The following is a 13,987-nucleotide window of genomic DNA, read 5'->3' as shown; positions in this document are numbered from 1 at the left end:
GATTTAGGGTATGCCCTAAAATTCCATTCTGGTTGTCCTCATAACAGACAGAAAAGGAGAAGACACAGACAGGAAGAATGTTTGTGAAGATGAAACAGATTGGATTGATTTGTGCCAAGGAAAATGTTGGGGATCCCTAATAGCCACTGAAAGGAGACAGATAATGAAGAGATTCTCCCTCAAATTAGCCAGAAGGAACCAGTCTACCTGCACTATGATTTTGGCCTTCTGGCCTTCAAAACGGTAAGAGAATAAATTTCTGTTTTTTTTAATCCACTAAGTTTGTCACAGAAGTTCTAGGAAACTGATATAACCTCATAAGAGTAATTTCTTGATAGCACAACTAGAACATAATTGTACAAAAGTTCACTTTGACAGTGCTCTCAAATGACCGGTGTTGGCTATCTACTATGTTAAAAACGCTCTGTGTCATATAGTGAAAACATAACCAGGCAGTTACCTATTAAATGAGGGAAGCAAACCACGTGTACAATAATATTTTTAGACTGAAATATAATTACAGAAAAAATATATTTTTATTACATTTTATGAAAAACACCAGCACAAACTATAGTTATAGTTCAGTAATTCCCCTTGGCATTGGATTGAGAACAATTGGGATGGGTAGGGATTGTGGAGAGATGGGGGTAATATACTCTTTAATTAAATGGACCATCATTCACCAGCCCCAATATAACTGTTACAAACTGGAAACGAAAACTAGCAGCTGCCACATCTTGAAACTCTTTCAGAAATACCTGCAGCTCTGGAGTTTACATAAAGTCCTGATTTTAAAATGTCTTCATTTTTAAAAATATATTTTTATAATGCATAATATTTATATATTTAATAATATAATTTATATAAATAGTATATTGTATATTTATAAATAGTATATATTTCATATGTATATATACATACACACATATACATATAAAACATCATTGTTCACTTTTGTGTGTTGTTTGATTTTTCCTCTCAGGTATAATCCCATGAAATTCCCAAGTCACCTGTCTCCATAGTAGAGAAAGAATAAAATACAAGAGACACAACTAGCAGGCAAACTATAAATTGGAGACATACAAGGAACATGGGAGGGATAAAAACAGGGCAGGGAAAAGCACAGAAGAGTAAAATAACCTTTATTTTGATAAAACCACCAAGTAAACTGAACCAAAACTAAGTATGATGTTAGTTTCCGGTTTACAAACTCTACTCTGAGTTCTCTGAAAACTGCAAAGGATTATATATTTAGGGATGTAAGGAAACCTAAAAGATTATATAGATCAGAGATTAAGTTTGGGGTCCTAGAACCATCTGAGTATATGATTAATGGTAAGACCCTTCCCTTTAGGTAAATGTATATACACATACACACTCAGAGCTCATACCTAAAAACTCAGTGAATGATAGAAGTCCTGAACTCCGTCTATGAAACTGTCCAAAGAATTTAGTTTAAAAAAATGTAATATCAATGTTTCTCATGCTTCAGCAAAAGTCACTTAGAAAGTTTATTAAAATACAGAGGCTCTCCCCTGAGGTATTCGTTCCACCCTGCTTTATTATTTTACAGTAACAAAAATTTACACATATTTAGGTTGTATTCTTTAAGGGTCACAGCCAGGTATTCTGATTCAGCAGAGCTGGAGTGTGACTCATGGCTCCAGGGACCATGCTTTGAGTAGCACTGACCTAAAGTGAAATGCTTAAAGAAAAAATAAATGAAGCTTAGAAATGGAGATGATGTGCCAAACACCAGGAAGTAACTAGAACTTGAGGTTCTGAATCCACATTCATGGTTCTCCCTTGACAGTTTCCCCTAAAAATACATGGTTTCTACTCTGCTGTTCGTTAACTTGCTACCAACAATGAAAGATTAACAAACACAATTTAATTTATGAATGGTATTTTTAATCAGCTATAATTGATCTTCAACACCATCCCTCAGTTAAACAGGTAGAGAGAACAAGGAAAACATGGAAGGTAGGAGAAATAATGATAGCGTGAGTGTAGAAATGAAATAATTGACCTTCTGGCCTGAGCAGATTAAATCCCGATATGAATTTTAACGCTCACTATTTTGCAAGCATTAAGATACAACTATGTCCATTTGTGTAGAGCCTCAAAAATACATTTACATTTAACTTAAAATGTATAATAAGAAAGTTTAGTCTACCCTGTGGCCTCACAGTGCCATAATTTAGGAGTTCAAGTTAGCTGACAATACTTTAATTAGAAGTCAAAGATATAGAAGTATGAGAGATCTATTTAGTTCTTCCAGCAACAGTTTGCTGACATCTGGGATCACAGGACAAAAAGACAATATCTCTTCTCTCAGATTTACAAGCAAATTAACTTTCTGCTAAAATGTAGACAGATAGGTTTTGTGGCAGCCATAGAAATTAATCATTCTGTTCTCTTTTTTTAAAGATTTTATTTATTTATTTTTGCACAGAAGAAAAAGGGTAGAGGCAGAGGTGCAGGGGGTGAGAGGATTTCACCCGAGACAGTGGCGAGCAGAACAGGCAGATCTACTGAAACACATTTATATTTTTAAGAATGAAGTAAATACATGGTACACTGCTGGGGGGAGCAGCAGGTGAGATAGGAGAGGTCGGCTACGCCATATTGGTCAGCTTCCTAGCTGGGAATCTAACCTTAGGCCTTTATGGTGGTACCACTGAGACTTAACCTCTAGACTGCCGGTAGGCCCCCACTGCATTCTGTTCTTTTGCAACATCCCTGACACTGCTGACGGGCAGCCTGAATTGTGCCCTCCACTCTACCACTGCCCTACGGCATAACCATGGTTTCTGTTTTTCACATGGATTGCTCCCAGCCAATGACTGAGCATTGCAGTAGGTGCTAATGCAGACCAAATCTGGGGACATTAACAAAGGCACCAACAGCAAGGCCAGTGGTCAACTTCCCATTTGTTTGACTTTATAAAACTGTTCTGCAGTCCAAGACTCTTCCTACTAAATCTTACCCCTTCTCTCCCTCACAGGGGTCAAAGCCATCATTGTCTGAGGGCTCACACACCTTCTTTATTTTTACAGGCATTTCCCCTAGTAATGCTCCAGTACATCTAATCCTTTATTGGAGTCTGCTTGTTGGAGAACCTTGACTTATAGGAGTATAAAGTGAGTTGAAACGATATTTTCCTGTGAACTTTTGAGTTACTAATACACATAAAAATCACAAACTTACTTGTATAGTGAAATAGAGAAACACCAATGGAATAACCCCCAGAATGAAGAGTGGTAAAGCTCCCACGATGACCAAAATTGTTCCTAGAACATCCAGTGTACAGTTCACCCACGTGCGCAAGTAGTAATGGAAACGTATATCAATTATAAACATGTCCTGAAAAAGTGACATTAGGTGACTTTATTTTTAACTTTTAAAGGCTTAGAAGGAGAGGGAGGAAAGCTATAGCATTAAGTGGAAAAATAAACATTTATCCAGATATGATACCCATAGTCTGATAGTGAAATAAGTCTAGCTATCAGGTCTTTGTCCACCCCAACCCACCAGGTATATTTTCCCCCTGTTGGTCCATTTTAAGAGTTGAGAGAGTGTTCTAGTAACAAGATGCCTATGATCAAACAATTTGTACTTCTCAGGGACAACTACATAGCACTGCCTTTATCTGGCCAAAGTCAGAGGCTAGTAAAAGACAAGTCCAAGCCCCAGTAGTTGTGTGCAGGGGCACTAGGCTACCCTTACAGTTTTCACTTCTTAAAAACTGTGAAACATGGCCCTCCCTGGTGGTGGGTTAAAGTACTACATTATGAGGCTCTCTGAAGCCACTGCAGCACAAGTTCGATTCCTCACCAGGGAGCTGACCCAAATGGCACAGCAGATCTCTCCTGACATGCCTGTTTCTACCCTCAGCAGTGTATTTCAGTGGATCTGCCTGTTCTCTTCCCTGCTCCATCTCTGGTGAATTTTCTCACCCACCACACCTCTGGCCTGCACCCCAATTTCTGTAAGCATCAATATATAAATCTTAAAAAAAAATCTGTAAAACATGTCTAACATGAACTTATCACTGAGAACATATCCTGGTACCTCCTTGGGTAGGTGGATCCCAAAATAATCTTCATTACAAAATTAGGAGCTAAACGATGGAGTTGGGCAATGGAAATGAAAGAACAATGGGATGGTTGTGGATGGATTACAGTCACTTATAACTTAAATCAAATATAACTTTTTTAAAAAGATTTATTTCTTTATGGATACAAGAGCTGGGGTACAGGCCAGTGGTATGGGGTAGGGGGGTTGGTGAGAGGATTTCCCAGAGTCAGAGTAGGGACCACAATAAGCTGATTGACTGCAACACACTGCTGAGGGGAACAGCTGGCAGGTCAGGAGAGGTCTGCTGCACCATGTGCGTCACCTCCCTGGCCAGGGATTGAACTCATGCTGCTGTAGCTGCCCATAGCTTCATAGTGCTGATGGAACCCCTTGTGCCACCAGAGAAGCCCCTCAAATATAACTCTGTGGTATAAGATATGATCTAAAAGATCAAATATAATAGAAGAGACTGATCTTGAATGACTGCTACAGATTGTAGAGATGGAATTTTATTAATTCTCAGTCTTATTTCATCTACTTCTCTGATTATTTCATCAAATAGTGGAAGTCATATGTATTTTTCTTCCTGCCTGTAAAACATTTGCCCATTTGCCCATCTGTTCAACATCTAATTAGTTGACATGTTCCTATGTAAGTAGTAACAAATAGTAAGATCAAAGAGAAAAGTCCACTGAGAGATGGAGAACATTTGATTATCTGCCTATATATGTTTAAGGAATAGTGTGTATATTCAAAGAGCAGTGTGTATTGGTATGATTAGCAAGACTTGATATTTCACCAAGCATTTATTCTGATAGGTACTTATATTTCCAAATTTAATCTTCATTTTCCCCAATGGTGAGGACTAAAACAATTCTGTGTAAACTAAATGCTTTCATAAATCAAAGTTCACACATACACATAAACATATTGCCACATTTTAAGATTATGAATCAACACTAAGGCAGGAATCACTAGCAATATATGGCTAGTAAGTATATGAAAAGTAGCTACTGCAAATTCAGTTGTGTTAGAAATATATGATACAAATTAATTTTAGAGGTCTCCTTTTAAGGACAGCTTACCAAAAAAAAAATGACAATGTAAATTTATGCATAGTTTTGTATTGATTACAGTTTGAAATATTTTAGATCATCTGTGTTAAACTTAATATTAAAGTCAGCTGTTTCAACTGTTTCTTTTTACTTTTTATTGTAGTTACTAAGAACTGCAAATTTCGTATGTGTTGCAGGTTATGTTAGATAGTGCAATTAAAAGTATTTGTTGTAAGCGCCATGGAGAAAACCCTATAGGTCAGCAGAAACATTCTGGGGCGCTCAAGCCACCCCCACCCCTTGCACCATAAGCAAGTTCATTAGTTTCTTAAAGGCAAAAGGCTTTAAAAAATCTCAGTGTCTCCATAAAAACTTACACTCTCTTCCCTTCTCATCTAAACATGGATTCCCATAGTCAAAACACGTTTGAGCTATAGAGACCAAAGCACATATGCATTTGGATTCTTTCAGCAATTTTCAAGAGTTATTTTTAATCATGTGACAAATATCCCAAGGATTGGCCATAAAATCCATATTAAATATGCTTTTTTCTAAGGAAAATATACTTTACAAAGGATACTAAAGGTATTAAAATTGCATCATCATCTTTAGATATGCTACTTGAGAAAGAATGGCTTTACCTACCTTGGTGAATCGATTGATGGTCTGGCCAACGGGGTTGGTTTCAAAAAACTGGAGTGGGAGGTGAAGCATACTGTCCAGCAGCCGAGCATGCAAAGTTCGGGAGGCAGCAAGGGACCCTTTGGTGAGTACATAGGCTCCAGAGCACACAAATAGACCTGAAAACCACATTGTTAGTAGGCCCATGGAAATATCTTAAAGCAACTCTATGTTATAACATTCAATATGCTGCTTATAATAGCATTTCTTTTTTATTTACTTTTTTCCTAAAGATGTATTTATTTATGCACGCAGAAGCTGGAGTTAAGCCAGAGGTGTGGGGGTGGGATGTGTGTGGAGGGGGTTAAGGTATGAGAGGATTCACCAGAGACAGAGTCAGAGTGGGGAGCAGAACAGGCAGATCGATAAAGTACACTGCTGAGGGGAGCAGTGGGTAGGTCAGGAGAGGTCTGCTGGGCCATGTGGGTAGCTTGCTAGCTGGGGATCAAACTTATGCTTCAGTGGCTAGGGATAGTTTCATAGTGCTGAGACTTAACCCCTTGTGCCACCAGGGAGGACCAGCATTTCTCTTTTTAAAATTAAAATAGTGTACTTAAGTATGTATAAGAGCTAAACTAAATATAAATAGATTGGTGCGTTGAAAATAGATATGAATAGCTGTCATTCTCCATTCATGTCACAGGTCTAACAGAAATGCACCAAAGACAGCAATAAATCTCATTCACAGAAAGTTAGCTCCCTATTAACTTTATGATATCCTTGGGACAATGTGTTAGTCATTGGTGCTTTTAGCCAAATACTTTCAATTTTCCTTGTTTCTAAGTCCATGGTAGAATTGCACTTTCTGGCCCTCTTGTGGTTAATGGGATCAAATGAATAGTTCTAAACAGTCAGTTTTGAGAGAAACAATCAGGATACTTCTAGTTTAGAGCACTTGTTTGTTGGTTTCAGACCAGCTAAAGCGCCTATTCCCTTTGTACAGATACCACTATCACATGGTTGGTGCCATGTCCCCTCCACATGGGACCCTGGGATAAACAGAGACCCTTTCCTAATCCACAGTGGATATACAGCATAAGTTAGGAAAAAATCTTTATTTTGCATTAAACTACTGAGATTTGGCTGATAGACAGGATCCTTGCAACAGCTAAAAAGGCAGATATTGTTTAAATATAAACTTGTAGTTTTAGTAGAAATGGTTGGAAAACCATTATTAGCACAAGGACGATTGTCAGCTGCATTTTAAAAATATTACAAGAAAGACACAAACTCAGAAAAGTACTATCCAGATGTGTAAAAAGGAAAGACAAAGAAACACAAAATTAGAGAAATTTATAGGGCTGGAAGAAAAAAAAATGTTTGGCTACAATGATTGGTTTGAGAACAGTTTATTTGACTCACATTAATGTATTTCAAACAATGATTTAGTAGATTTTGATGGAAGGAAATTCTTTGGAAGATCACATTGCCATCACTTTGTGATTTCGAGACATGAAGCCAACAAGAATCATGAATGGAAGCGATAACTACAGAGTGGTGGGCACTCATTCAAGTATGTTTAAGGACTGGTCTATTCCCATTGGGGAGTCAGTCAATTTCTAAGTTACTTGGAAAAGTTTGCTCTTAAGTCAGAGGATACACAGTTGCTCCACTGTACTCTAACATACAAAAGTGCTCAGAAAAGTGTGTTGCTTATATGGTTCCTGTTCCCTTGCAGATATGTTTAAAGCCAAAATCAAAATATCTGACCCTGACCATCTTATACTCTTTTCCCTAGTAGTTTGATATTTAAACAGTATCACAAACTGCAGTTAAATTATTTCACAGTCTTAGTTTCTGTTCTTTCCCTATCCCATTCCCCTTACTTCCTTTAGCCCCTTTTAAAAAATAAGTGGTCACCACTTTTTCTCAATTAAATATTTAGTATTTATATTACTACTAATCACATATTACTCAAGAAGTTCACTAAATTTAAAACGCATGCACCATTATTTTTTCCATGTTAGGTTTCTATGCAACAAGGCTAATTTATTCCCAAATACTTCAGTGGTCAGCAAATCTCTGCTGAATAAACTCAAACTCATTAGATATTCTATTATTTCTTTCATTCCATTTAGCTTCCTCCTCCCTGCATACAAACTACTCTCTGAACACCTCTGTCTCTCTGCTTTAAACTGAAATGGTTGTAGGAACAGGCATTTGCATTCTTCAGTTATGGGACAAGTTGTTAAATGTTAAGGATCTGATCATTTCCCCCTGCATTTATAGTCACTTTATATGATATTGAAGTTGCTGGACTGTTCCTCTAATTTTTCCTTATCTATCATTTTCCATCTATGTTCTTGATCTTATACATCTGGGATAATTCCTTCTAATTTACCTTCTCATACTTTTACAGTCTTTTAAAATTATTTAAATTTTTCCTGAAATTTCTTGTTCTAAGATTGAACTCCACGCACACTGCATTTGCTTTGAGGCAATATTTTGAATCTCTGTGAATGCTAATTAGACATTTTAAGCTTCTATTCCAAATATGATTATTTTACCTCTGGACTCAGCTGCTCTGTTTGTTGACTCTTATTTATATTGTTGGTCTGATTAAAATGTATGACCATCCTTCATTAGCATTTTAAATATGTAAGACAAAAGCTGTCTAATTCATCGAGTTTCTTGGTATGACTTTTTGCTGTTGCGTGCGATAATTTCCCCATTTCTCTCCTCTAATAGAAGGGCTTCAAGTTCTGTTTAAGTCTTTATATTGGTCTCCACTTGAGAAAACTTTCTTCTATGTTAATCACACACACCAAATACCCTAATTTCCTCTTTAGACATAGCTTTGCCCATTTTATATACAAATGCCCGCTGCTGTGTATGTGTTGTTGTTGGCATCAGTAGTGGATGTTGTAGGAGAGCTGATGGGCCAGGACAAAAATACGTTGGTGAATTACTTTGATTATGTTCATGCAGCCCAACCCAAATTTCTGTACCATGATTTTAACGTATCTCTATGGCAGAATTGAACCTCTCCCTCATAGAGATCTTCTCTGCCTGGCTTTTGGTACTTCTAGCCTTGAATATTTATTCATATAATCACTTAATGTAGAAATTTAGTACTCTGAAATCTCCCTAAGTTTCCTTTTCTATTTATTCACATCATTTCAGTGGAATTTTGTGTGGTAAGTCAGTTAGATGGTCCACTCACTCATCTTAAACTGGGAACAGCAATGAACTCTTTATATATTGCATTTTGAACATAAGGTGCCTGTATCCTGTATCTTACTTACACCTGAATTGCAGAAAAGAAGTTCCTAACAATGAAACTATTCAGAGTGTCATAGAGACTTTAAAGCAATTGTGTGTGTGTACTTGGGGCGGTATTCAGCACTATTTCACCTACTTCATTTATTTGGAAATAAGGTAAGATCTTCACTAATAAAATGTGCATGTAACATCTTCTGCTTCTGTGTTCATTTTGTTTGATGTTAGCTTTCTGTATTATTCAGAGTAGGCTTCTGCTATTTACATGTGGAAGTGTTTCTTAGGTTTTAGGGATAAAAACAGAAAGTGAACTATGAATTGGTTAGTGAAACTAGCTTGTTTTTTGAGTGGATAAGGTTCTGTAAAATGTAGTCATAGTCTGTTAAAAGTGCAGATAATAAATAGTTTCATTTCTTAGCCTCACTTTAATTATGGACAATTTATAATTGTACCTAGTAGCATCTTGAGGGAATTTTAAATTTTTCAAGAATTAGAGAAGACACATCTTCTAATAACTATAGACTGTTTTTTAAAAAAAAAAACAGCAAAAATCTTTTGGTTAATTTGTACATAAGTCATTGCCTTTGTAACAAAATATTTTTTTATAGTTTATTTTTACATCATTTTGTGCATTTTTCCATCTCAGTTGTCAAAATATTCTTATAGGGATAATAGTACCTTTCTAATTATTATCAAGATTAAAGGAGACAAATAAATTAATCTAGAATATGTTTATATATTATAAAATTACATAATTTTTATTTTGAATAAAATCTGTTATATGCTTGCATGTGAATGAATTAGGTCAGAAAAAGAAAAGAGAAGCAGCTGGATTTTTTCTTTCTTTCTTTCTTTTTACCTTGTATTAATCCCAATATTCCATAGGTATTCAATTTACTGCTCCTTATTTGCTTCCAGTCTGTAAACTCATTCATATGTTTTGCTTCTTTTGCCCAGGAACTAAGCCACAGATTCTGTGCAATGCCTACCAAATTCTGCCCTAGGCAAGAGACCACACTCAGCCACACCCAGAGCCAGCCAAAGGCTTGGAGGTACTTCAAAATGATGGAGAACTTCACCTAAATGCAAAGTTGAAATAAAATTAGGTTACTATACTTAAAAGCTAGACTAACCGCTAAATGTAATCTTACCCTTACATTTCCAAAGCATTGCTATTTTTTTTTAAAGATTTATTTATTTGTACATACAGAACTGGGGTACAGGCCAGAGACTCAGGGGCAGTGAGAGACTTTACCAGAGACAGAGTGGGGAGCAGAACAGGCAGATCAACGAAGTACACTGCTGAGGGGAGCAGCGGGCGGGTCAGGAGAGGTCTGCCACAACATGTGGTCTCCTCCGGGGCAGTCGGGAATTGAACTCATGCGGAAGTGGCTTTAGCTTCTCAGTGCAGTGCTTTAACCCGCTGCGCCACCAGGGAGGGCCCAAAAGCAATGCTATTTTATTTACATTACTAAATCCTCTAATCCTCTGATTACTTCTAAATTAGAATAACTAGCAACTTTCTACAGAAATGTAATGTCAGCCCAGGCCTAAAGACTTAACAAAATAAGTATTCAAATAATGTTATTTACTATCAGTAGTAAGCAAAAGTATGCATAGCTAAAAGCATTCAATCCTAACTAAGCATCACTATTTATTTATTTGACTATTAAACAGCAGCCCTTTTCAAATTCAATGAAAAATGTATGGTGTTTATTAATAATGTAGTGTAATCTTTTAGACTTGAGTGGTTAATCACAAACTAGTTCTACTTTGCTTACCCCACCAATTGGGATCTTTTCTTTTTTCATTGAAAACTGTTTTCCTTGATCCATTGGGGGCCTGACAAAGCAAAACAATGTACATTTTTTAGGGTTCAGATGTACTACACTTTAAAAACATGTTACACATTCTTAATAATTTTGTTGCATTTTTCTCAACTTCAGTAACAGCCAGTTGACTTACCCTGATGATGGTCTATGTAGCTCAATATATAAATAACATCAATTTGCTCTTACAACAACATCATGTTGTTGTATCATCATTTTACTGTGTTACCATTTACTTAACAAAATCAATAGTTATACTGGTTACAGTTTTTCCTACCTTAGTTATTACTGTAATGATCATTCCTTTCATATATTTTTCATTGACCCTTGGAATAAGCTCCCAAACATGGAAACAGAGGGTATGCTAAATTCCAAGTCAGAGGGTATATTTATAATCAGATTGACCTCTACAAGTACTGAACTGAAGCACAAGCATCTTAGCAGGTCATAAGAAGTCCCCATTTCTCCATATGTCCCCGTTTATTTATCAGAATCAAAAATGCCCTATTCAACAAGTCTGGTCATTCTTTCCATTTTACTTCTAGCACCAATATCAAGAACATTCTGTGGGTATAGAAAGTCCATGCCCATTTAGGGTCAGCTTCATCATCAGGAAAAGATGCACTATTTAACAAACACGGCCACTGGAATAGCTCTTGGTATATGATTTGGGTTAATTACTGTCATCATCCTTCAAGCCCTTGGCATGGCCTCTGTTTGGAGAAGCAAATTTAGCTCAATGTTAAGCCCAAAAATTTATTCTTAATGTAGCTGGATATAAATTCTTTGAAACCCAAATGTTAAAATGGAATTAAAACATAGTAATTAGACATAACTAACAAAGACCAATCATTTCTGGAGTGCTATACAGGAGGAGGTTGCTTTTCCAAGTGCAGTGCTATTTACTTATTTTCCACTAAAAAAAAAAATACTACATTTGGCTCTGATACTTTGTTGTGAATAACAGGTTTTCTTTGATTTTTTTTAAAGATTTATTTATTTATTCGTACAGAACTGGGGTACAGGGCAGAGATGCAGTGAGAGGATTCACCAGAGGCAGAGTGGGGTACAGAACAGGCAGGTCGACGAAGTACACTGCTGAGGGGAGAGGTCTGCCTCACCATGTGGATCTCCTCGGGGCAGGCGGGATTGAACTCATGCGGAAGTGGCTTAAGCTTCTTTGTGTTGTGCTTTAACCCGCTGGGCCACCAGGGAGGGCCCAGGTTTTCTTTGTTTTTTAAAAGAGCTAGTTATTTTATTCTGGTAGAGAAGTTTTAAAAATGAATCTTGTTTTGTACTTCAGAAACCCTTTGGAAAGTTGGCACAACAACACAACCATCTGCATATTTTTGTATGAAAGGTACAAAATTAACACTGACGTCATTATTCCTCAATGGAACATAAAATTGTAAAGGACTCGGAATGTATGAAGATTAAAGTGATTGAAACAGTGTAGCACGAAAGCCAGAAGGGGGCAGTATAGATACTGAAAGGACATTCTTAGTTAATTTTCTCCAGGGAAGACAGTTCAGGAAATAAAATAATATGTGCTGTATAAATTTAGATGAAAATTAAAATGTGGAAAGAGTTCAAATTATTGTAGTGCCTATTATAAAGTTATCTAATATAATTAAAGCAAGTCTAAACTATTACATTTCAAGGGAGGGATTCTCAGCTATTACTCAGTTCAATTTCCTTACTTTCCACTTCCCTCCTCCTGGGCATTTTCCCAGTCTCCCCATGAGCTCCCCCATTAAGGAGACTCACAATATTCTATGTCAGTGCATCCCACTGGTACAAGTCTCTAAGCTGCTTTTAAGTTCCTTCTTATATCTTCCAAACCTTAGCCTATCTTAATTCTGACCTAATTAGTAATAACAGGGTAATTCTAAAAAATAGAAAATTATGTTCAAAATTTAAAAAAAAAAGTAAATTTACGTTTTACTTAATAAATAGTAAAACAGATTTAAAAAGAAAAGCTAGGATATAACATACCATAAAATAATAAACTAGTATAGCGGAACTTACATGTATTTTGAAAAATATACATGTCTATATTTTGAAAAATATAGGTCTCTAGGCGCTCAAACACAAGATTAAAAACAATTTAATCATCATGGCCAAAAACATAAAAAGATCAGCATGGAGTATACATGGATGCCTAGTAATATTTTTATCACAGTCTTTAACAAGTAAGCTTAACATGTGTTATATTACTGGGTATGACTAGTCAAATCAAAGTGATACCCCTAACTTACCCTTCACTAAAAAAGTTACGTTCAGAGTGTTAGCTCCAATATGAGTCTCTGCAACATGAAAAATCTTTGAAATAAACAGATCCTTGGATATCTAGATAGACCTATATATAAATCTCCATTTATACTGGTGCTCTTTTCCCAAAAACAGTTGACAGAAACTTCAAGTGCCTCAATTTAGATACATGACTAACAATTATTTCATAAATCTTAAAAAAAAAATGATTTATTATCAAAAGAAGTATGTGTTTAAGTTTACAAGAATATTTACTGACTTAAGTTTTTAAGCAAGCTACTTATTGAGGAATGATGAGACTAGACACAGGTGAAAATTCTATGTTCTAGAGATGTGCAGAGGGTTACAGCACATGTCTTTCAAAGTTTGTTTCTGTTTTAGACCTACTGTTCTTGAAAAGCCTTAGAACTGACACTCATTTAAATAAAAAGTGCTGTTATAGTGGCCACAAAATATAGTAAAACAAATGATGGATTCAAAGAAACTGAGAGTTTGTTAAGTCTCTAGTTATTTATTCTTCCATTTAACAAATATGTATCAAAAACCTGTTTATGTGCAATTTATTATTCTAGCTGATGGCAATCGAAGAATGAACAGATAGATAAAAACTTTTGCTCTCATAAAGTTTATAACAGAGAGGGTAGATAGACAAAAATAAATAAAAGTAATACCCAGTATCCTGAAAATTAATAAGAATCATGGAAAATAATAAAGGTGAACGGAGTAGAGAGTATCATGATGTGAAGCAGGGTGAAATAATTTCTAGGTCTTTTCTTTGACTTAAGGTCAAATCAATAAGTTATGAACTAGTGATCCTGAACACTTGCTTTCCTGTAGTCTATTCTAATTCCC

General features: G+C 36.0%; 1 protein-coding gene across 1 annotated transcript in view; it reads right to left on the bottom strand.

Annotated features, from left to right (window-relative positions):
• The window catches only part of LOC101619271 (canalicular multispecific organic anion transporter 1-like), a 60,521-nt gene that overhangs the window by 10,207 nt on the left and 36,327 nt on the right, over positions 1-13,987 (bottom strand). Inside the window, exons 11-14 of the mRNA XM_012730652.1 lie at positions 10,817-10,877; positions 9,895-10,114; positions 5,781-5,935; positions 3,211-3,366 (exon numbers count right to left, since the gene is read on the bottom strand). Coding sequence (XP_012586106.1) covers positions 3,211-3,366; positions 5,781-5,935; positions 9,895-10,114; positions 10,817-10,877 — 592 coding nt within the window. The remainder of the gene's footprint in view (positions 1-3,210; positions 3,367-5,780; positions 5,936-9,894; positions 10,115-10,816; positions 10,878-13,987) is intronic.

This window comes from Condylura cristata, unplaced genomic scaffold (genome assembly GCF_000260355.1).
Source record: "Condylura cristata isolate star-nosed mole 26May11 unplaced genomic scaffold, ConCri1.0 scaffold00003, whole genome shotgun sequence".
NCBI classification, from domain to species: Eukaryota; Metazoa; Chordata; class Mammalia; order Eulipotyphla; family Talpidae; genus Condylura; species Condylura cristata.
The sequence above is the reverse complement of the archived record's forward strand: the minus strand, read 5'-3'. Positions and strand labels throughout refer to the sequence as shown.